General features: G+C 50.0%; 1 protein-coding gene and 1 long non-coding RNA gene across 2 annotated transcripts in view; one reads left to right on the forward strand and one right to left on the reverse strand.

Annotated features, from left to right (window-relative positions):
• Positions 1-8,283, reverse strand: part of DLGAP2 (DLG associated protein 2) — a 363,853-nt gene extending 355,570 nt beyond the window's left edge. Inside the window, exons 1-2 of the mRNA XM_072950578.1 lie at positions 7,956-8,283; positions 7,747-7,815 (exon numbers count right to left, since the gene is read on the reverse strand). Coding sequence (XP_072806679.1) covers positions 7,747-7,815; positions 7,956-8,051 — 165 coding nt within the window. The 5' untranslated portion in view covers positions 8,052-8,283. The remainder of the gene's footprint in view (positions 1-7,746; positions 7,816-7,955) is intronic.
• Positions 8,284-8,914: 631 nt separating this feature from the next.
• LOC140689547 (uncharacterized) lies at positions 8,915-16,133 on the forward strand. The gene is made up of 2 exons (XR_012064594.1): positions 8,915-9,086; positions 15,139-16,133. It is a non-coding gene; the product is annotated as an uncharacterized lncRNA (long non-coding RNA).
• Positions 16,134-24,422: the final 8,289 nt, after the last annotated feature.

Consider the following 24,422-nt stretch of genomic DNA (forward strand, 5'->3'; position numbering starts at 1 on the left):
ATGAGAAGTGGGTATCCACTCGGCCTGAAGGAATTCCCTGCAGGGCTCCAAGGGATGAGGGAAGAGTGTGAACAACAGCCAGAGAGACGACCAAAATCCTCATCTCAGAGAGAGAAAGCAGGCGGGGCAGGGCCAAGGAGAGACCCCTAACAGGAGACAGCCTCGCCTCCGCCTACACAGCACTCCCCGACCCGCTGGCCGGGATTTGTCTCTTCAACTCTTACACTTGAAGTTACTTCCAAATATAAAGGTTTTCTCAAGCGTCACTCTGGGTCCTTGCCCTCCTCTGCTCTCTACGCTCTTCCCCCCGTGCCTCCATTTCCTCCGGCCTTGTGAGGACGCTGCAGACAAGGTGCACAGTGGTCCCGTCTATTTAATTAAATGTAGTTAAATCTACTCACAGTGTAAGAAAATCCGAGTGCACAGACTGAGTGTAGCTGAGATAAATCACACGTGCACTTTCATTTAATCGGCGTCACGGCTGGGTTAAAAGCATGGAACAATCATTCAGGAATATTCCAGGGCGCTTTTGTACTGAGAAGAGGAAACTGTTGTAGTGGCCGGGTTCTCCGGGGACACAGAGCCAGCTGGACCACGGGCTATACACACAGCGTGTCCACTCACAGAGGGGACCAGGCTCGTGACCGTGTGCCGGTTCCTCACAGTACACTCATCTGGCTGCTGTGAGCACGCTGTTTGGACACGGGTGTCCAGGTGCTGTTTGTGACCCTGCTCTCCAGTCACCAGGGTGCATTCGCAGGCGGGGCATCCTGGGTCACCAGTAGCACTGATCACCCACTGTAACCGGACTGCACCACCAGAAACCCTCTGCCGCACTGTCAGCCGAGGACTTCAGAACGTTCCCCCCCCACCCCCCCACCCCCTGCCCCACCGTGAGACCCCTGGGATGCCTCCCCGGTCCTTCCCAGCTCCAGCTCCGAGGCGGACACAGAAGTGTGATGCTTCTCATTCCAGAACGTACTTCAGAATTCCCTCTGCAACAGGACTCTTCTGTCAAGCATCCTCCCCGGTCACACACCCTCGAGGTTCCCAGCCTCCCACACCTGCCGTGTGCTCCCAGGACCCACCACGTCCTGAGCAACTTGCAGGTAACCCCCTGGGGACCCCACAGACAAGGGGCTCCCTTCCCGCCAAACCGTGGCTGCGTGCATTCGGGGTCATGACTACAGCAGCCCCTCACCCCACCCCCGAATCACTGACGACCCAGCAGGAGAGCTCAGACCACAGGGGAGGGGGGCCCTGTGCGTCTCTGACCTGCCGGCACCCGCTTCCCAGCTGCACCATTCACATCCTCCCCGCGGCCTGGCCTTTCAGACACGCGTTGCTTCTCAGCCTCCACCCGGTGACCTTTCTTCCTCTTTTCTGTCTATTGAAATCTAGAGCATTTTTGCAAATTAAGCTTAAATGAAACACCCTCCCTGACCTTTTCGTGCCCCGGAGGTCCCGGTCACCTTCATTACCTCCCACAGGGCCCTGCCTGTGTCCCCACCCGGGACGCAGCCCCGCAGACCGTGACTGTGTCTCCCACACGGGTGTTTCTTGCTCAGGGCACTAGCTCCCCGGGCAGGGGGCCCCACCCGCTCATTCATCAAGGGCATTTAAAGGGCACCTGGGAGATGGAAGGGCCCTGGGTGTGCGGGGGAGGGGGCCGGGGAGGGAGGCAGACCCCCAGACCCAAGTATGAGTAGAAAGGGGGACGCGGGAGGAAGAGGGACCAGCACCAGGGAAGCGCACTGGGGGCCCCGTGGAGGGACAGCAAGGGGACACAGGGAGGATGGCTGAGGCGGGGTCAGGGCAGTGATGGCGGGTGGGGGAGGGGAGACGCTGTCCTGACGCCAGAAGGAAAGCGACCATGACCACAACAGGCCCAAGTGGCTCCCACTTCCGACTCTCCCTGAGGCTGGACTGCGTCTTCCGAATGACACTTCCAGGGGGAAGGGGTCTCGGGTCACAGAAGGTGAGGAGACACTGGACACACGCTCATCTCGGGATGGATGGTGACAACTCACATACCAAAGTCTCCATGAAGCCCTGCAGGAACTGGGTCAGCTCCAGCACGGGGCGTGTGCGTGACCACTGGTCCGACTTGGGTGGCTTTCCCTAAACGTTCCCATGAGACAGGACACGTCCAAGGACCATCACTGCAACTTTCTGTGCAGCCATGGGATGGACAGACACAGGACAGTCTTCACAGGGCCTCTCTGCCCGCACGGCTCACCAGGCAGGGAAGCTGCTGTCCACACGGCGGGACCCGCCGGCCGAGGTCGCAGGGGTGAGCGCGGAGCCGGGTGGCTGCGGCAAGGGAGTGTCACCCACCCTGACACCGCGGCACGACTGCTCGGGACATCGGACAACACAGCCAACGCCCAGCACAGTGAGACGGTGAAGCCCACCCGGCTACAGAGCTTTGAGGGGGAGAAACCTCCACGGTCGTCTGTACAGTCAGCTCACAGCATTCATTCTGAGCCACAGCTCGGACGGACTGCAGCAGAGACGCCGACAGGGCAAAACCACAGCCCAGTGGGGCCAGCCAGAAGTGACAGGGGTGGCCCAGGGCACCGACGGTCATGCAGACAGACGACACTCACACAGGGTGTCCCCACCCCTGCTCTGGCAACGGGCCACCTGGATAAACCAACCCACTGGTCTCAGTCACCACCTGCACAGGCTGGGTACTCAGGTCAACCAAATACTAAAAATATACATGTGTGCACATGGGCACGGACGTCCGTGTGTGTGTAGCATGCACGGGTACGTGGGTGGCAGGGATCTCTCATGCAAAACACTGACTGCCTTTATGAGTGTGTCCCTTAGGAACGGTTAGAATAACAGCAGGGTCCTGCCTGGCCACCGACACCAGGATTCCAGGCCCAGAATGGGGGAGGGCCCCTGGGACCGTGCCTGTGGCAGGACCCAAACACCCCTGAGTGGCCAGTCAGCCAGGTGGGGGGACTAAGGCTCTTTTCTCAGAGTTAGTCATGGAAATGGAAGTGGCAGGTTGCATGCCACCAACAAGAAGGGAGGTGGGCTGGTGGGCTGGGCAGGAGAGGAGAAACCAGTTTTGTTTTTTTTTATTGAAGTCTAGTTGATTTACAATGTTGTGCTAATTTCTGGAGTATAGCACAGTGAGTCAGTATTCACAAGGAGCTCCATTCAATGCCCTGTAATGGACGATTTATTCCTTCACACTTACTTCCACTGATGTCCTTACCAGACGGCTACAACTGCAATTTTGCTTTCAAAATATAACAATCTGAAAAATATGGAAAAGAACAGGAACCAGAGTCTCTGGCAATATACGCCCCACCAGCTAAGTTACTAGGGGCAAATGTCTCACCTAAAACTGGGGGTGAGTGAGACTCGTGGCGAGGTAAGTCCACGCAGATCCATCACTGCCCGGAGAGTTTTACAGCTGAAGTATCTACTAATTTTCTGAAAAGGAAAAATCCCTATTCAGGTTGCATAACTTTGCTGAGTTGTTTGAAAAAGAAACATTCTACCTTAAAACAGGTGGGATCACACTGATTACTGGAAGTCACACTGCGGGTAACTTCTGCAAGGCCACCAGCTCTGCCCGTGGAGGCGGGTCTCACTCCCGTGAAGCCACGCACGGGGCGCCTGCCCAGGGAGGCGAGCTCGCGGGTCCCAGACACGAAGGCCAGCCGACCCGAGAGGCAGCGGGGTGACCATGACACATGAACTCGGCCCACAGTGATGCCCGGAAGAGGCACCAACACCATGGGGGGGCATCTCTCAGAGGAATTCACACCGGCACCAAGACGAATGGGCAGCAGATAAGGGGGGACGCTGTCCTGAGCAGAGTCTCACCAGCATGACAGACGTGTCCCCAGGACTGCGGGGTGGACACGGATGTGACAGTCACGGGGACAGAAGCCTGGTATGAGCCCGGGCGCTGTCACGGGACCCGCTGGTGGGGTCTAACACTGATCACAAGCTGACACACACCTGAGGGGCGTGACCTGTCCGCGGAGGAGCTGGAGGCGGTGTGTGGAGATGGGGTAGGAGGACATGGTGACAGTCTGGTCAAAGGAGTTAGAATAGGGGACAAACTTGACAGAAAGGGGGAGAAGGGAGGAAGGAGGGCCAGGGACACAGGTGATCAGAGAAACACTGGACGGAGGGTGCTGCCCTCACCCCTCCCAAGAGAAGGGCGAGGGAGGGAAGCAGAGCGGGTCCACATATGCCGGGAGGAGGCGGGGAAGTCAAGCATCTCCTGGGGACCTGGGTCCCTTCTGTGAAGGGAGAGGTGTTGACGCTGGAGCAGAGAGCCTGGCACCGAACCCCCCGAGGGAGCCGGGGAGGAGGGGGGCATGTGGACGGCCAGGCTCCAAGCGGCGGCTGTCCGGGGGTGTTTTGTTTTTAATCTGCATCAACTACTCAAACACGTAGTTCCCTGGCAGTAATCATCTCTTTTCGGTATCGAGTGGGGTACATCAGTGATGCAGTTAATCCACACCTGGAACTTTGCCCAGTAGGAGGATGACAGGTGGGGGGCGGGGCGTGGTGAGCGGCAGAAATAAGAAAATGGTGGTCTCACAAGGTCCCGGGCTGGAGAAAGCACCTCCAGACAGAAGCAGGGCTGACCGTGGGGGAAGACGATGTCCTGGCAACAGCTAGACCAGGGGCGTGAGACCCCACACGAGGCGGGGGAGGGGGCACTGATGGAGAACGTCCCCGCAGCTTGTCCACCGGCCCTGCCGGACACTGGACCCCACCTCCACGCCCCTGCGCTCCCCACGGAGAGCCTGTCCTCCTGGTGGATGTTCCAACAGCAGAACAGCTACTCCTCAAGGGCTGACGAGTACGGACTGGTCTTTGCAAATTATGGCAGAAGAGTGAGGAGTTCTCCTCCCCCCAGGGGTGCTGATGTTCCTCTGGACTTGTCCTCCTGCCCCAGGGAGCAAACGGGGCAGACCCCAAGCCCCTCTGGCCCCTAGGACACATTAGTTCAGAGGGCACCCCTAGATGCAAAAACCACGAAATTAAAATAATAAACATGAGCTTTCTTCACGCACGACCCAGCCAGCTTTCTGCAGCACGGAATCCGGAAGCCTCCCTGGATACATTTACTTCAGGTTTATTGAGGAACAACTGACCAATAAAACTGTAATACATTTAAACTGTACATGACAAATGGATGTACGTTTCCTCAAGCTAGTGAACACGTGCACCCATCGCCTGGAGCTAACCCGAGTGTGAGTGTGTGTGTGCACATGTGTGCATGGACTAAAACGCTCAGCAACTTCAAAGGACACAGCATGGTGCCGTTAACCGTAGTCACCACGTCGTACGTGAGACCCCCAGAACTTACCCGTCCTCTAACTGAGGTTTCTGCCCTCTGACCAGCATCTCCCCACCCCACCGCCCCTGGGAACCAGCATTCTACCCCCTGCTTCTAGGACAGAAGCTTTTGTGTTTGTTTCCACATATAAGTGACAGCACAGAGCTTTCTCTGTCTGGTTTATTTCCTGTAATGATGTCTCCCAGCTCCATCCATGTCTTCACCACTAATGGTAGGATTTCCTCAACCTCACATCTCCTGTATCCATTCATCTGCCTGAACACTGAGGCTGCTACCACGTCCTGGCTCTTGTGACTAATGCAGTGAGCTCGGCAGTGCAGCATCTCCTTGAAGGTACTGATGTCATTTCCTTTGGATGCACACCCAGAAATGGGATTGTTGGACCATATGGTAGTTCTATATTTAATTTTTTGAGGAACCTCCATACTGGATGTACCAATTTATATTCCCACCAACAGTGTACAAAGGTTTCCTTTTCTCCAACAAACAATCCGATTAAAAAACAGGCAAAGAACACGAGCAGACACTTCTCCAAAGCAGACACGCAGGTGGCCAACGGGCACACGAAATGATGCTCGAGGTCACTCGTCACCAGGGATGCAAGTCAGCCACAGTGAGATGTCACCGCCCACCTGTCAGGATGGCCGCCAACAGAAAGACAAGAAATAACCAGTGCTGGCGAGACGTGGAGAAACAGAAGCCCCTCAAGCCCTCTGTCGACCAGCACACCGTCCACCTCGGGACCCCCACTCCAGCACGAGCTTAGGGGTGAATCCTGAGCCCAGTTAGTAACAGCTGTTTGCTGATGAATCTAGAATTAAAGCATACGAGATTCCTCCTCACACCCCTAATGATAAATCCTAACACATTTTCCAGAAACGCAGTCTCTCTCTCCCACTTCCCAGCAGCTGTGTGAGCCTCGTGGCCCCTCCTTGGTGCCCCTGACCCACAACCTCACTCCTTTTCACAAGGAAGAGCAAAGCCAGCAACAGGAGCTCCTGGACTTCACACCCCACACCGATGAGGGGTCCTCCGACCTCTGCTGCATTCAGAGATGCGTCCCACGTACCTGGAACTGACGCCCCAGAGTGTTCTCAATCCCACATTCTCCTAAAAGGACTTGCATCCACTGACCCACCTTCTCTGTTTACATATTCAACCTGCCTCCATCTCTGCCTTCTTCACGTGAGCATTTAAACGTGCTCAAACTTGTCCATCATTAAAAAATGAGATGGACTTCCAGCATGACAGCACAAAACCCCCCACTGCCCACTCCCCAGTGACAGTGGTGAGATACAGCAAAAAAAAGAAGTGTATAAACAGCCACTCACAGCTGCTGGGGGGTGAAGGGGAGCTGCTCAGAGAGAAGCCTGCCTTTGTCCCAACCCCACCTCCCTGCCAACACAATGTGGATGAACACGACCTTGGAAACACTGTGCTCAGGGAAAACGCCAGCCACCAAAGACCTCACGTCACACGATTCCATTCATATGATGTGTCCAGAAAAGGAAAACCCACAGACACACAAGGTAGATGGGGGGGGGCAAGGACTGCGGTGGGGGCTGGAGGACCGGGGACCACGGCTTCAGAGGACGGGGTTTCCTTCTAGGGTGAGGAAAGCGTTCTGGGATTGGCTGTGGTGATGCTGTACAAACCGAAACTCATTGGATTATATACTCTAAATGGGTGAATTGTGTAATGCGTGAATTCTGTCTCAATAGAACTGGTTTTTTCCCTCAGGTAGAAGGAAAGTTTGCTTGTAGTTAAAGTGTGAGTGTAATGCTACTTCACCTTTCCTAATAGCTCTCGCTTTGAAATTGAATAATCAAGAAACAGACTTCAATGTATTACTTAAAATAAAATGTAAACAGAGTAAGTTCCTTCTAAATTTCTGGGGAAGAATAGAAGCAAGCACACAAAATACACACAGCACAGAGCAAAGTACATAATTTTTTAAAGTTTTCAAGCATACAAAAGCAATAATAAGCTCAAACAACAGCACAAAATATACGTTATATTAATAGGATAAACTCACCCAGAAAGAGAAAGACTCCGATTGTGTCAAAAAATAAAATCTAACCCTAAGATCTCCAAAATAGACACAGACGAGAATTGAAATCTTACTGCAGAAAGTGGTTGAGCTCAGGACAAGACTGCCAAAAACAGGAAGGAGATTTCGTAACAGATAAATAGTGAAAGTCAAAATCTATCATGAATCCACATGTATTGAAATGACTAAAGCAAAACCTCTAGCACATTTAAGAATGAAGTCCACAAAACTGCAGCAGAGCACGCAGCAGCCGGACACAAACCCACCGCCCCTCTCCTGTAAATCACGTAGGCAGACAAGGTGAGGGTCTGACCACTGAATAAAGCACAAACAAAGATTATTCAACACATACCCAAATAAACGGGGCAGCGCGTTCTGCTGTGTGATTCAGCCTGGAAGTGTCAGTCCTTCCTAACTTTACCTGCAAGTCCAAAACAATCCCAATCAGAATTCCACCCATGACTCTATGGAAACTTGAAACGTGATATTAAAGTTTATCTGGATGAATAAACATATGGGGAAATGAAGAGGGGGTTACTTGTCAGGTACCACAAAACTCACTGTTAACACACCATGAAGTGTTAGGGCAGCAGAAGGGAAAAAATTCAGAAATAAATCAAAGTCCGCCTGGAAACGCAGTGCGTGATAAAGCTCCATCTTAAGCTCTATTAAAACTGGACGGAGGGCAGGACACTCAGTTAATTCAGGTGAGGACTACCGGACTGCCATTTGAAGAACAGCAGAGAAGCCGGGACCTGGTCTGTGATCTGATTAGATGCGCAGACAGGACGAAGCCTGTTTCCATGGTGAAGGGACACCCATAATCCGCGGCCGGTGGCAAAAATTACTTCAGTCACCACAGGCAGACACGGGTAACCCGGTGCTGATGGAGGACAAGTCTCAGTATTTGCTGCCACAGACGTTTTAGGCAAAATAGACGGGGTCACTTGGTCGTTTCCCTTTATTCTGAGGAATCAGAGCAAAGAAAAGGGGGAGCCGGATGCCAGGCACCTGCGGAAGTGGGCATTTCAGAACCTGGGACCAGCTCAGGGCGGCCGCGGGGCCGCTGGGCCAGCTCGGCCTGCGGGGACAGAAAACTGCTCCCCGGCCCGGCCCGGCCCGTCGCCCCCTCCGCCCGCGGCTCTTCGCACCGCCCCGCAGGCCCCGCCCCCAGGGCCCCCTCCGCCCCCCGCGGCCCCGCCCCCGCAGGCTCCGCCCCCGCGGCCCCGCCCCCCGCGGCCCCCTCCGCCCCCTCCGCCCGCGGCTCTTCGCACCGCCCCGCAGGCCCCGCCCCCAGGGCCCCCTCCGCCCCCCGCGGCCCCGCCCCCCGCGGCCCTCTCCGCCCCCGAGGTCCCTCCCCCCAGGGCCCCCTCCGCTCCCCGCGGCCCCGCCCCCCGCAGCCCCCTCCGCCCCCGCGGTCCCTCCCCCCAGGACCCCCTCCGCCCCCCGCGGCCCCGCCCCCCGCGGCCCTCTCCGCCCCCGAGGTCCCTCCCCCCAGGACCCCCTCCGCCCCCCGCGGCCCCGCCCCCCCAGGAGGGAGCCTGGGCAAGAGCACAGATAGACCCACAGCCCAGACAGGGGACCAGCGGAGGCGCCAACCCGCAATGTCCCGGGCACCTCCCACGGAGAAGCAGCGGCCAAGGCGGGAGAGGAGGGCCTGACCCCGGCAAGGAGAGCAGGAGAAAATAAAAGGTTAGAGACGTGCTGAGAACAAACGTGAGCCCCTGGGGAGACGGGAGGGGAGGAGACAGCGAGGGGGAGATGGGGACAGGGTCCCCTCTGCGGGGGGGGGTGCTGGAATCTGAGGGCCGTCAGCACCCCGGGACTCTTGGCCCTGGGAGAGGGTCCGGGTGGAGGACAGACACCCACCGCAAGTGCACAGAGTTAACACCGGAGGGGGAGCCGGCTCCAGGGGCCCGTCAGGGGAGGACTCACGACTGGACACTGAAAAGTGTCCGCATTCCTGGGAAACTGACAAAGGAGCAGCTGCAGGAGGAGGAAAGTCGGGATAACGTGGCAGAGGGAAAACGTTAAGACCGTGAGGTTTTCACAGAACGCTGGAGCACAGAAGGGCCTCGAGTTGGACGTTTACATCGAATCGTCGTTTTGTAGAACACTGGTGACGCTTCCCCAAGCCCGTCTGCAAACCTCCGCTTTCCAGAAGCAACCGGCGCGACCACGCGACCTGCCGCTGTCAGCTGCCCCTGCAGACACTCGGTGTGACCTGGTTCGGGAACAGTCACAGGCTGTGCCGGGACCTCTGACCAGCCTGGTGCCCAGACCGTCCGACTGCGACTCGAGACCACGAGCACGTAAAAACAAGGGAGCGGTCTGGTTTCCTTCTAGGTTATTAAGTTCAGCTTTATCCAGCCACCAGCCTGGGAGCACACAGAGGTCTTGGGTAATTAGAAGCCTTGAGATGCGGTTTCTTTTCAGTGATTAATGGAGCCTGGCTGTCACTTTCCACAGAGCAAAATTAAGAAACATCTATTTTAATTACCGTACATTCAAGCTCTCGCAGTACAAGTATAAATGGGATTTCCCTTCACTGAAAAAGAAAGTGAGCAGCATTGCCGGAGCTGGAGGGAAAAACGGGAGACTCTGCCCGCAGGGTGGGGCAGGGTGGGGCAGGGCGGGCAGCGCTCCTCCGGCGGAAGCCAGGGGCACCCAGGGAGGGCAGCGGCGGTCCAGCTCCCCGGCCGCGCTCGCTGCGGGCCCCCAAGGAAAGAGCAGCCAACAGGAAGAGGAAGGTTCCAGCAACGACTCGCAGCACGTTGGGGTGGCTGACCAGTAACCAAAGGCGAGATACGAAACCGACTCAAAATTATGTAAAGCTGCTCAGTAAGCAAAGTGAAAAGAAGAGGCAGAAGGCCTTAAAAGGGCTTGGGGGGGCAACGCTGGTGGCGGGTTGGGGCCTGGGGACCACGTGCGGCCACCCAGGCCCTCGCTCCCAGAGTCTGCATGTGGGGGCGATGGGGACACCGCGGAGACACCGGGCGTCCTTTTCTCTTGATGAAATTTAGACCTAGTGGTAAACACAGCTTTCCTAAGGCAGCAATTTCACTTCAAGTTCTTGTATGTCACTGTCATCATGGATGCCAGGAGACACGGTGGCACTTCAACATCCTGCACCAAATTAGAAAAATCACAGCTTAAATTTTGGGCTTATGTTTGCTAACGAAAACGACCAGGAGCATGAAGTTTAGATAATTAAACATACTTGAACTTGGCACATTCCAACATAAAACTAAAAACCTAAAAAAATAAATCCAGCTGCTCGCTCCTGGGAGAGACACAGAGAAAACAGAGCACTTCTCTTGTGCAGAACAAACCCAGATGGACAAAAAATTTAATTTGCAGATTCTGCCTTTGAACCCAGCACTCAGCAGTCAGTTTACCTCTGGTGACAGCCCGTGAACAGCACACACTCGGAGTTACAGACTCAGACAGTCCATAGACGAGCAAGGACAGGGAGGCAGAAACGCCTGCCCTGCTTGGCCCGTCTGACCTGGCGAGGAGAACAGCCTTCTCGTGCAGAGCGAGACAAATCAACGTGGAGACAGGAAACCACAGCCCCAGACCTACCTGCCTGCAGACCCGGGGAATCCCAGCTCTGATCAATGAAGCAACAACAACAAAAAAATCATCTGTGAGCAGCTTCTCCCAAAGAGGCACAGGGAGGGACCCGGATTAGGAACAGCAGATCCGAGGCAGACTCCCAGAAGGAAAGAACCAGTAAGTTCTAGAAATGAGCGAGACTATGAGTTTGAGCTCACAGTTAACGGTGTTTGGGGGAAATACCCAGAAGCCACTAACGTGATGCTGAGAACCCACAACAGGCTCCTGGGAACCAGGTGCAGTGGCCACCGGGCTCTGCTTCCCTGGGCCAAGGAAGCCACCCGGAGAGGCGGTCCTGTCCCCGCCTGCCCCATCTCAACATGCTGGCAGAGTAGGTGTGGGAGAATGAGGTGCACAGAGGAGAGGCTGGCAACTTCCTGCCATGGCTGGGAATTAAACAAGGGCACCGGCCCAGGGGACATGGATGGATGGAGACACTGCCCTCCGGCTCCTTCCCCAGCTCCCACGGGTGGGACGGGCACCTGAGCACCTGCCCATGGAGGGCTCATGGATGTTCCCCAAAGGACCCACCTTCTCTGTGGCAACAGAAAACTCCTTTGATTCATTTCTCCAATTTTGCTCACCAATTATCCAAGGGAGTAAGTGAAATCTGAAATACTGTCAAGGTCTTACATCAGTGTGTGTGTCAACACCAGACTCCCAAGAATGTGGAAAATCACCTTTTCAAATTAAACTACTTCCATATTTGACTCAAAAAACGTGGATTCAGAAGCAATGCTGGACAGAGTCTATTCTAAGTTACTCGTTTCACAGATGCAGAAACCGAGGAGCAGGCAGAAGTAACTGAACTTCCCAGGGCCACACAGCTGCTTCCTAACACTCCTGACGTCCAGAGCCTCCAGGCCCTGACGTCGTCAGGGTCCACCAGTCACAAGGCACACCGCTCCCCACTGGGTCAGAAAGCAGCTTAAAGGACGACGACGCAGCCTGGGCCTCAGCTTCTCTCCAGGTTTCCAGGCACTAAATCAACAAGAAAAATGCAGAGCACACGCACCCAAGACAAGTGGCCAACTAGAGCAGCAAGAGGGTTTTTAATCCCGTTCACAACAGAAGGTAAAACTACATGATGCTTTTCCAAGTATAAATCTAACCAAGGATGTCCAAAATCTAAGTGGGGAAAATAACAAATACTATTTAAAACATAAAAGAAATCCTGAATATATGGAGACACACACTGTGCTTGTAATAAAGAAGATGAAATATTGTGAAGCCATAAGTCCTCCACTCTTTAATCTATAAATTCAAGTTGATTCGAATCAATGTCTTAGCAGTGTTTTGGGAAACTTGATAAGCAGTTTTCACGTGGAAAAAGTAAAAGGTCTAGAATAATTTCAATGAATTTTTTTTAAAAAGTAGACGAGCAGACTTACTTTACCCAGTATTATGTTTTAAAGGCATAATAATTAATAGGATAAATTATTGCCAAAAGTTAACTAAATAGACCAAGGAAACAAAATAGGAAGCCCTGGGATAGACCCCTGGTGTGGACACTTGACATATAACAGTGATATATATCAGACTAATGAGAAGTTGATTGAGTTGGAAGAGCAGATTATCCATATTGAAAAATAAAACTAAGTCTACTTCACCCCATACCCCAAAACCAGTTCTGAGGGGAGGAAATGTCCAACAGTGAAACACAAATTTTAAAGCCTTAAGAAGAAAATAATTATCACCCTTTACCATATGGAAGGCATGGGAGGCATTAAAAATTTTTTTAATTGCAAAACAAAAAAGTAGATATTAAAATTTAACTAAAATATACGTTTTTAAACATGCATGACAAGAGACACTGTGAAACAGTTTACAAAAGAAGTCATAGATGACAAAGGATTAGTATCTCAAACATATAAAGAACATCTATAAATTAATCAGAAAAGACAAACGAATAGAAAAATGAGCCAAGGATGTGAAGAGACAAGCAACAGAAAAGAGTCAATAAACCTTACAAAAATATGTGCAACCTCACTACTGATCAAAGATTTGTAAACAGACAGATTCGATAAGACTATCCCACAGCTTTTGGAATGCCAAAATCAAGAAGTCTGGCACCAGTGATGGTTGGATGAGAACATGAAGTGGAGACCTTCTCATCTGCTGAGGAGGGTGAGCCACACGTTACATCAAGTTGAAAATAAAGTCAGGTTGAAGGTCCTCTTACCCTACGACTCAGAGACTCCACTTCAAGATAAATCCTAAAGCAGGTTTTCAAACTCTAACTTGGATCAGAATCATCTGGGGTGCTTTTCCAAACCTAGACTTCTGGGCCTCCACACCCAAGCTTCTGGTCTGGGAGGTCGGAGGCAGGGCCCAGGAATGTAGATTTCTAGGAAGTTCCCAGTGACACTGATCCCCTGGACCTAGGACCCCACTTTGGGCATCACTGCTATGCAGATCGCTACTCTCTCACCTGAGGACATGCAGGAACCGCTCACCACAGCATGGCTCTCACACCTAGAACCCGACACAGCCCAAATGCCCACCAAGTCATTTTCAACCATGTAGCAACCGTGCAGCAGGTTAACACGTAAGGCTCAATGTGGCCACACACACAGACTTCTATCTGAAAACCACCTCCACGTGTTATCATTATCTACGGTGGAAACAGAGGTGCCGCCTGGGACAAAGACACGCCAGGGATGCTTGGACCAGCCGGGGTGGGCACAGGGTGATGAAGCCAGGAGAGGACACAGGGGCCTCCAGAGGCTGCATGCTAATGTTCCCTTTCCTAGAAAATGGAGAGGGTGAGCACGTGTGGATAGTTCTGAAGACTTACTAGCCCTGAGGCACGATGGCGGCGGGTGTTACATGGCTCCCACTGGCAGGTGTGCACGATAAGGATTATCGTGACCCAGCTCACGAGAAGGTGAAGGAAATCGAATGTCCATATGCACTATTTCCAAGTTAACTGCACACAGGTAGATAAATGCTCTACAAAGGCATCTTATTGCAATAAAACCTCGTCATCACACAAACACGTGACTGGCAGCTAAGGAAGAGTTTCTGGACCAGTGATTCTCTAATGTGGTCACAGCCAGGTGGGTACCTGTGGTCTCCTGGGCACATGGGCACCTGGCCCTCCAGGCAGAGGGGCGTGGGTGACTGAAACAGACGCTCTCACAGAGCCCAGCCCACTGGGTGTCCCGTTAGGGAGAAGACAGAGGCCAAAAAGAACCCAGGTGCCCTCACGAAGATGCGTTCAAAGCTGAAAACTAGAAGTTGAACCTTAAGAAGAGGAGAGATTTGTACTGAAGTCAATTTACAAGGTTGTGGTGGTTTCACAGCAGAGGGTCCAGCTGTACACACACATGTGTAAGTGCATGTTCCTTTTCCTGTCCTTTTTCATTATGGTTATTACAAGGGATTGAATCCAGTTCATTAAAAAAAAAAGCATGCCTGAGACATATAAGTGACAAAGAATCATTTGTGGAATAAATGAACAAATGAAGGAATGAATGAAAACATTCATCATATTTTTATTTTTGTAAAGAAATGTAAGAGAAAAATGGTTTAAATACAGAGCAATTGGTGTGGACTGAAAACGGAAGGAAGATGCCCGTTTACCTCACCCACACCAGGGTGAGCATTCGGTGGAGGCGCCAGAGGTTTCCTGAGAAACAGGGCCCTTCACCGGCTCACCCCAGGCCTTACGAAGCTGTCTGGTCCAGGACACGTGACTCGTGTTCCACTAGGGTGGAAGAGCCACGGTGGTAAGTAGATGGAGAATCTCGGAGACGTCTTTCAAGTACAGCTGGCTGTGTTTTTTTTTTCTTTTTTAACATTTTTTATTGAGTTACAGTCATTTTACAATGTTGTGTCAAATTCCAGTGTAGAGCACAATTTTTCAGTTATACATGAACATACATATATTCATTGTCACATTTTTTTCACTGTGAGCTACCACAAGATCTTGTCTGTACTTCCCTGTTCTATACAGTGTAATTTTGTTTTTCTATTCTGCATGTGCCTGTCAGTATCTACAAATTTTGAACTCCCAGTCTACCCCTTCCCACCCCCCACCCCCTTGGCAACCACAGGTCTGATTTCTATGTCTATGACTCTGTTTCTGTTTTGTATTTACATTTTTTGTTTGTTTGTTTTTTAGATTCCAGCTGACTGTTTTTAACCCCCTGCAAGTGGGCAAGTGCATTTACCATCTGACAGTATCAGGAGAGCTGGAAGCAACAATGAGTTATGGGTAATTAAAGTGACTTTCCTGCAAAACCTGGGAAGGCTTCCCAGGACTCCAGTCTCTTTCTAACCAGTGGATTTGAAGATTTACATAACAAAGGTCACACTTGAAATGCTAGGGTTAGTGTGACTACAAGAACAGTGAGGAGCTCCTTGAAGCTGGTAAAAAACCTACAGCAACAGGGCAAAAGGATTAAACATCAAGAAGCAGTTATCCTTCTTGGTTTATTTCTTTAACTGAGAAACAATGATCTAAAACAAAAACCAATCTACTGTGTAAAGAAATCAAATTGGCTAACAATAAGTTTAATCTATTTTTTCTCACCATTGACACAAAAAAAAGCTGCCCAAAAAAAAGAGCAACACCTCACTATAGAAGTACAACAAGAAGCCTGCTTTAAGCCCCTGTTTTTCAAGTGTATGCTGGTCAGACGCCAAGGCTTCCCTCGTAGCACGTGGGCACCTTCTGCACTGGCCTCTGTCACTCGACGGGCAGCCAACCCGGGTGTCCTTGCTACTTGAATTACCAGCACTCGGGTGAGAGCCACAGGCCAGAGCAAACACAGGAAACACCCGGATTCTAAGAACATCTCAGTCTGGTTTGTCAGCCTCGGTTCCACTGAAGTAGTCACGTGTCCCGATGCCGAGCCCACAGGCTGCATCACATGATTTACAGAGCCAGGAAAACAGCTCAGCCCAGTGGCTATGCCATGAAGTAATCAGCTGACGAATTCCCGCGTTGTAGAAAACGTGACGCCAGAGGTCACGCGGCCTTTGTTCAAACCCCAGGCTCCGCTGTGAACAAGCCCTTCTGGCAAGGACGGTCTCGCCACTAAGCCCCGGTCACCCGAACACAGGTGCTGTCCACCTCTCAGCCTTTCAGGGACAATAAAATATGTGTGTAAACCATTTTTTAACAAATAGGCTATTTTTAGAGCAGGTTTAGGAATGTAAAAAAGTTGGGGAGAAAGAGTTCACATACATCCCCTTCTTCACCCTGCCCTGCTCCCCTTCCCCCGCCCCCACCAGAATTAACATCTTGCATCAGTACAAACATCTGTTATGACTGCTGGGCCAAGCTCGGTACATACTGTCGACTACAGTGCACAGTTCCCATCAGGGGTCACTCCTGGTGCTGTGCGTTCTGCGGCTTTGGACAAGTGTCTAACAGCTTGTGTCCACCGTGACTGCAGCACACAGAGTAGATCCACTGCCCTAACAGTCCCCTGGGCTCCACCTGTTCACCCCTCCCTCCAGTCCCCGGGAACCACTGATCTTCCTACTGCTCCGGTAGTTTTGCCTCTTCCAGAAGGTCACAGAGCTGGAACCATACCGTGCGCAGCCTTTTCAGACGGGCCTCTTCCGCTTGGCCACACGCATTCAAGGCTCCTCCGTGTTTCCTCATGGCTTGCTAGCTCGTGTCTCAACGTGCATTTCCCTGATGACATGTAACGTTGACCTTCTTTTCATGTGCTCATTTACCATCAATATTCAGGTGTTCTTAGATTTCTACCCATGTACTTCCTCTCAGATGAGGTATCCATTCAAACCTTTTGCTCATTTTTAAATTGCTTTTTATTTTGAATTTTTTCTAAGAAATCATACTAATCTTTTATCAGATGCATCTCTTGCAAACATCTTCTCTGAGTCTGTGAACTGTCTTCTCATTCACTTGACACTGCCTTTCACAGAGCAGAAGTTTTTTATTTTAATGAAGTCCTGTTTGCCAGTTATTTTTACATGGACTGTGTACTTGGTGTTGCATCACAAAAGTCATCGCCACATCCAAAGTCATCTAGATTTCCTGTGTTATGTTCTGGGAGTGTTCTAGTCTCGCATTTTACGTTTCGGTCTGTGGTCCACTGCGCGGACGTCCAGTTGTTCAGGCACCGTTTCTTCAAGACGTGCTGCCTTTTTCTTCCACTGTGTTGCCTTTGATAATCTGTCAAAGATCGGTCAGGTGTCCTGAGTCTCTTTCTGGGCTCGGCATTCTGTTGGTTCCATGGATCTGCTGACAAATAGATCTTTCATCAAGGCCACACTCCCTGATCCCCGCAGCTACGTCTGCAGTAAGTCCTGAAGTCGGGCAGAGTCGGTCCTGTGACTCTGTTCTCCTCCTTCACTGCTGTCGCCCCTGTTCTGGGAACCTTGCATCCTCTCCACGTGAACTTCAGAGTCAGTGTGTTGATACCCACAGAATAACCTGTTTTCACTGAGACTGCATGAAACCTACGGATCAAGTTGTAGGAAACTGACATCTTCACAACCCAGCGACAGGCTGCGTGGCAAAAGGTTGGATTCCCAGGGAGGATTTCCGCACGAAAGCACGGGTCCCAGTGCTCACTCAGCCTGTGCGACGAAACAGAATTTCACACAAACCTGTGCATGGCCAAAGCCCTTGGAATTTACAAGGAAGATAAATCCCTTCAAAAAAATACAACCACTGTCTCGGTGATTTTTCTGATGACTACACTCACAATACCAGCTGCTCCTCTGAACGTCACCATAGACAAAAATAAGACAGAAGCCAGTGCGTCAGAAACAAACCCTGCGTCACCTGTTCTGTAAAGACTTTTCAAAACGTTTCCAAATACTTCTAGCAAGAAGGCTAAAGTAAACATACAAGGACTATTCAGACAAGAGCAAAACCTTCCGACGCAGGATGCTTACCAAGCAAGGGCTGCTAGTCCAGTTCCTGTCGGCGATCACCACCCTGCCCACCCTGGACTCGCTCTCCACCACGGCGGCGCTGAATGTCCTGTGCTGCTGCAGAATGGAAGAGTAAACGAACCCAGCCCAACCAGTCACCTCGAGGAGTAGAAAACAGCCGCTGAAACGCTGTCAGTAGTTGCTTCTCTCCTGCTTTGAAATGTAGAAGCCTTGGCTCAGTCACCAAGCTCACTTTTAACGCAGGCTCTGACCCTTGCCTGCATAGGGAAGCCTCTGCCTTGGGACAGTTCCCACCCAACTGATGTTATTTTTTTTAATTAAGGCAAGGATAGGGGTTAGTAAAAAATAATAAACAAAAGTCCCAGCAATGTATTCTGAGAACCAAGCTGGGAGGCGGTCAGTTATAAACCTGCACGGGAAGAAAATAAAAAGATTTGAGCTTCAACACAGGAGAAGAGAAGTTTAAAAGGCTTTTTCATTCAACTTCCCTCACTTGCAAGTATCTGCTACACAGAGATGCAAAGAAATCAATACATTAAAAATGCTGTCTAACAGAGCAAACCCGTTCTGGAATCTGGGACGAGGACCCTTCAACATCTGATCTGACCTCCCAGAACTCAGTGATGTGGCTCTGTGAATGGTCTCTTTATGGAAAATGTCCTAATGTCATGGATCTTGGTTCTTTCAAAGATGAAAACAGAGCAACAGATGACACTGCATGAGAAAAACTGTCACCAAACTTCATTGAGCTATCTCTGAATTCTTTAAGTGAAAAAAAAAAAATTGGAACTATCATTTTGGTATCACTGAAACAGGTTTTACTTATCATTAAATCACACCATATTACAACACCGGCATATTTTCAGTACTAATTTCACAGCAGCCAGATCGATTCACAACATTTGAAATTTCATGATCCTGTAAAATGACTATAAAACACGTAAAGCCCAAGGATGCACAGGTGGTCTCTGCTGGAGCCCAGTTTTATTACTCAGGTGCCATCAGAGGCGTCAGCATTCACCTGGACACACAACAACACGCGCACTTCACACACGCACACTGTCAAGCTGTTACCTGCCCTGTTCCAAAATGTTTTGTGAAATATTTAGCTTAAGCTTTCTGTGAGACAGCAAAAATGCTGCAAAGTAAAACATGGCGATACTGTTCTTCTAAGAAATACTGCAACTTTGAAAGTAAAATTTCCTCATAGGTAAAGTGACTCTGTCGAGATGGCAGCAGTAACTTTCTACTTCTACAAGCATCAGATGGAAGTTCAGAAACTTGCTCACCCAGATCCTTCATCACCTTTCCCATGAAGCCAACCCAGAGTAGAGGACTGAGTTTGCTCCAGACACCTGACTGCCAGCCACAGAAAGGGACAGACGTGAGCTATCGGCTCCCGTCCCTGCAAAAGCACATGTGTCCTCTGGGTCCTCACGGGCTCTCTCCAGAGATCCCTGGAGGGTTTACGTGGACGACACTCGCTGGACGAAGTCAGGTGCAGGCAGGTGGCAGGGGGGAAACGGGGAGCGTGTGGGAGAACTGGGTGTTGAAACAACTTGTTTCTGGCTCTCTCTTAATGAAGAGTGTCCCAGAGCACTGGGGCCAGGACCTGCCTCACCCCCTCGACTCAAATTTTATTCTCTACTAGAATCCTTGGAAGACAGTGGTATTTTTGCCTGTGATTAAGAGAACCTGCTATATGAGAATTGTGAGTTAAACATTCATAAATGAACACTTTTTAAATTGGTATCTGAATGTTTACAAAACTTTGTTAAACCTGTAATGCATTAATTAGCTATGAATATAATGTGCAAAACATGTAAGGAAAGGTTGACTGTTTAATGCTAAAATAAAAATTATTTCATCAACGCACAAAATTCGTTGAGTACTAAGCAAAATAAAAGTTGAGCAAATAGTCTCAAGCACAATTCCCTGCAAAATGAAAGAATCCATGAAGAATTCATGAAGTTCATCTTCCCGAGGGTATTATGCCTGCACTAGAAACAGACATTCAGAACAAAGTAACTGCAAAAATCTTTTAAAATACACCAGTGTGATTAAAAACAGATCTTTTAAAAGTTAGGAAGCAAGTGAATCATATGCAATAAATAAATAAACCAACCTCAAACCACTCCTCACATCTCACACAAGAATCAGGCCAAAATAGTGGAGACTGTGATAAACCTTAAAACTATAAAATTTGGGGGAAAAAATCATAGAAAAAAATCTTGGAAAACAATCTTTCTGTCTTTGGGGCAGGCAAAGAGCTCTTAGACACAACTCCAAAAGCACAATTCATACAGTAAAAAATGATAAACTGTACATTATTACAATGAAATATTATTTTTCAAAAACTGTTTAAAAAAAAAAGGACAACTCACACCTGGGAGACTGTATTTCTAATCAAACATCTGAGAAGAGCCTTGTACCCTGAATATACAAGGAAATCTCAAAATTAGACGTGAAAATACAAACAACTCATTTTTTTAATGGGCGAAATATTTGAACAGACTCTGCATTAAAGAATAAACATGGAAGCAGGTGAAAAGAGGCATTGATGTCATTAGTTACCGGGGGAATTCACTAAAATGCTCAACACAGATGTAGCCACCCACTGCTGGAAAAGCAGGGAGAGTCACCCAGCCACAGAAGTGCTGGAGCCGCAAGGACCCGGAGCCGCAGGGACCCAGAAACACTGGGACCCAGAGCCGCAGGGACCCAGAAACACAGGGACCCAGAGCCACAGGGACCCAGTAACACAGGGACCCGGAGCCACAGGGACCTGGAGCTGCAAGGACCCAGAAACGCAGGACCCAGAGCCGCAGGGACCAGGAACCTCAGGGACCCAGAAGCACAGCGACCGGAGCCGCAGGGCCCCTCGCATGCTGGGGGGGGGGCAGCACTCAGGGAGGGGAGTTGGCAGTTCCCATGCTTTCCGTTTCACCAGACACAGCACTGAAATAAAGCAGCCTCATGAAATGAGGACCTACCAGAGCAGCTCCACTCAGAACCCCCAGAAGCTGGAAACAGCTCCAATGTGTTTCCACAAGGGAATTGATCAGGAAACAGACACACATGACAGCCACGACTCAGCAAGTCTTAAAGGTGCACGGCTGGTGCTCACAGCAGCAGGGATGAACCTCAGGTGTGTGACGCTGAGGAGAGAAGCCAGGATGGCTGCACACCCTGTGCCTCCACTTACTTCACAGCCTGGACCAGGAAACAGTCAGCAGGTGCCTGCACTGGGAGGCAGGGTGGGGGCAGAATACGGAGAACTGAAGAATGTTGTGCTATAACCTGTGAGCACAGCTAAAATAATGAAAAGGAAAGAAGCCTTTACCCCTTAAATATTCACGTTAAGTAGAAAGAGGACCATAAATAAACAAGCAATCAAGCTAAGCAGCCAAGCTAAAAAGCTAGAAAAGAGCTTCAGGTCGTAACAAAGGAAGGGAGCAAATGCCAGAGAAAGAAACTGAAGGAAACTAAATAGAGAAAGTGCCCCAGGGAGGCGATCCAGACAAACAGCGACTTCCCCGAGAAACTCCGGTCAGAACTACACAGAGAAAAACAAAGAGCACATAAATCATATCTCAACACCTGTTATTACAATTGTTTTAATTTTAATTAAAAATTAAAGGCGCTCACAGCGAAAAAGAATGCGACAATGAATATATGTATGTTCATGTATAACTTAAAAATTGTGCTCTGCATGGGAAATTGACACAACTTTGTCAACTGACTATAACAACAAAAAAAATGTTAAAAAATAAAAATTAAAAAACTTAATAAATAAATAAATTACTGGGAAGCCCTAAAAAAAAAAATTAAAGGCACTGAGGCCAATGTTGATGAACAGGAGAACACAACTAAAAGCAGCACAAAGATCACACAAACCCTAAGAGACACTGAACTTCTGCCAACGAATCTGAAAACAAAGAAGACGTGGAAAAGCATAGACAAACACCACTCCCTGGAGCTGTCTCAAGAAGAAACAGAAAACCTGAATATTCCCATAAGCATCAGAGTTATGGAGTCAGAGGTTTCAAATCTTCCCACAAAGACAGCACCAGGTCCACTTGCTTCAACGGCCACGTCTACCAAATACCTAACGTGAAAAACTTGCAACTGCACAGAAACTGTTCCAAAGCAGGTAAGAAGCACCAAGTTGCAACTCGCTATACGGGGCATAAATGGAACAGGAGAGCCTCACAAGGGAAATCGGAGCAGGACTCACAGACTGACCATGCGGCAGTGTGGACGGGAGGTCCTGAATGAGACAAAAGCAAGCTAAATACGGAAAAGTTAAAAAAAGAAGTCCAAGTTACATATCCCCAAACTGTGAAACATACGACTGCTCACCCCTTTAACAGAGTGAAGAAGAAACACTGCACTGTAATCTCAGCAGAGGAAGAAAGAGCATTCCTGAAAACTTAACATGCATACATGATTTTTTAAAGTACTTAGCAAAGGAGGAACGAAAGAGAAACTTCTAAACCCAATAAACGTACAATGAACATTTTATGGGGATGAGAAACCGCACCAATGTGCCCACCAACACTTCTAATTTTCAGTAAAATAAGAAAAATGGACAGAACGCTTACGGGTCAGAGTCCATGTGGATTAAAGATCCCGTGGTGAAACAATCGAGCTTCTAGAGGCGCACAGAGGCTGTGGGGACCCCGGGCGCTCCACCCACCCTCCCGGGTGAGCTCGGCGCCGCCCGCCCAGCACCCGCCCCCGGCTGCGCTGCAAAGGCAGGAAGGTGGCGGGGTTGGGGTGGCCACTCCCCAGCACCCTCCCTGAGGGTCAGGGGGTTGGTGACGTCTGGGTTCCTAACAAATTGTGAATCATTCGAAAATACAAGCGAGCCCAGCTTCTGCCTACAGCTCTCCTGTGCCTGCACTTTGGCCTTCCCACCCAGACAGCAGCAGGTTCTCCCGTCCCTTCGCCAAGCCCTCCTCAGCTCAGGGTGCCACCCGCGTCCCCACGGGGCTCACTGACACAGCCATCAACCACAGAGAAGATGAATGCGCGGACTCTGCTAAACTGAGGGAGTTCTGCTCGTGAAAAGAAACTATGAAGAACATGGAAAGATAAGGACACGTGGGGAAGATCAGTTTGTAACACACATAAATGACACAACATTTGTATCCAAAATATTAAGGATTCCCATAAATCAGCAATAAAAGGATAATCAAGCAGGAAAATCAACAGAAGTTTTCAACAGGCACCTGTCACTGCAGGAGACGTGTGTGGTCGTTATCACTTCACATCCAAACACAGACAGGGCAACAGAAAATGGAGAAACCAGCTGTCAGACTTTCGCACGAGTGAAGCTTCCAACGAACGAAGCTCAGCCACAGCCGAAGTGCAGGCGAGTCTCACAACCCTGAACTCAGATTACAAGGTGAGTCAGAGAGGAGAACCCACCACGACCCCATTAACAGAAAGTTCAGATACTTGTAAAACTAAGCAATGTTTTGTTAAGGGAATAGAAACATTTTCAGGAAAACTTATTTTAAAGTATTTTTTTAAAGGCAAGGAATCACCTCTGTGAGGCTCAAAGGGTCAAAGAGGGGCCCACAGGGAACTTTGAATAAAGTCATGAAGCCTCAATTCTTCTCTGAAACTGAGTTTTTATCAAATCCTTTATCTGTTCATACTTTATACATATTTTAGAAATATTTTTGTATCTGTACAATATTTAATGAAGCAATTTTTAAAAAGAAAAATACTGCTGCCACTACAACAAAATGTCCAAAGCACAAAAAGCTTCCTCTGTCAGCTCCGAAATAACAGCGAGCCCCCAATTAGACTGACAACCAGTGGGACCCACCAGTGCAATCTCACCATTCAGCACTAGCAGGAAACATCATTAGCATCTGAATGGGTGACCCCGTAACACCGCGTGTTCACAGCACATTCTAAACCAGCTTTCTGAAAACCACTCTGCGAGACGGCTGAGCTGAGGCCACCTGAACCCACTGAGGAACACAAATGAAGCAGGTGTGCCGCACCGCACGGCTTCCTCTCGTGATTCTGAAAAGCAACGCGGCCAGCTGCTGTGCGCTAGCCAAGCCAGAATGCTCCCCGAGTGAGGTGGGCACTTAATACTCACAGGACCAGCACCCCTGGACTGGGGTTCTCAGTGGGAGACCGTCACGCGGGGTGCCTGGCAAAGCTGCGAGTGTTTTTGGTGCTTACAGTGCGGTTACTACCTGCATTTAAAGAGCAGGACCAGAGATGCCAGGTGTCCTGTTTCGCCTGGGACATCCTTGCACAACAAAGAACAGTCCCGCCCCACACACGGCTTTGAGATAGTTCTGCAGACGCGCGTGAGAGTCAGCCCACCTAGCAGACAATTATCTGATAAGAACCTAGCTCTGTCATTAAAAAAGGAAAAATGCTGAATGTGTTCTGCTCAGGCTCATACACATATAAGGAGGGCTGTACTTTTTTGTTTGAAGCTTTACAAAGAGTTTTGCCTTTTTTTCTTTGAATCTGGAATAAAAAGGGAGTCATTAA

This window comes from Vicugna pacos, chromosome 26 (genome assembly GCF_048564905.1).
Source record: "Vicugna pacos chromosome 26, VicPac4, whole genome shotgun sequence".
Classification (NCBI taxonomy): Eukaryota; Metazoa; Chordata; class Mammalia; order Artiodactyla; family Camelidae; genus Vicugna; species Vicugna pacos.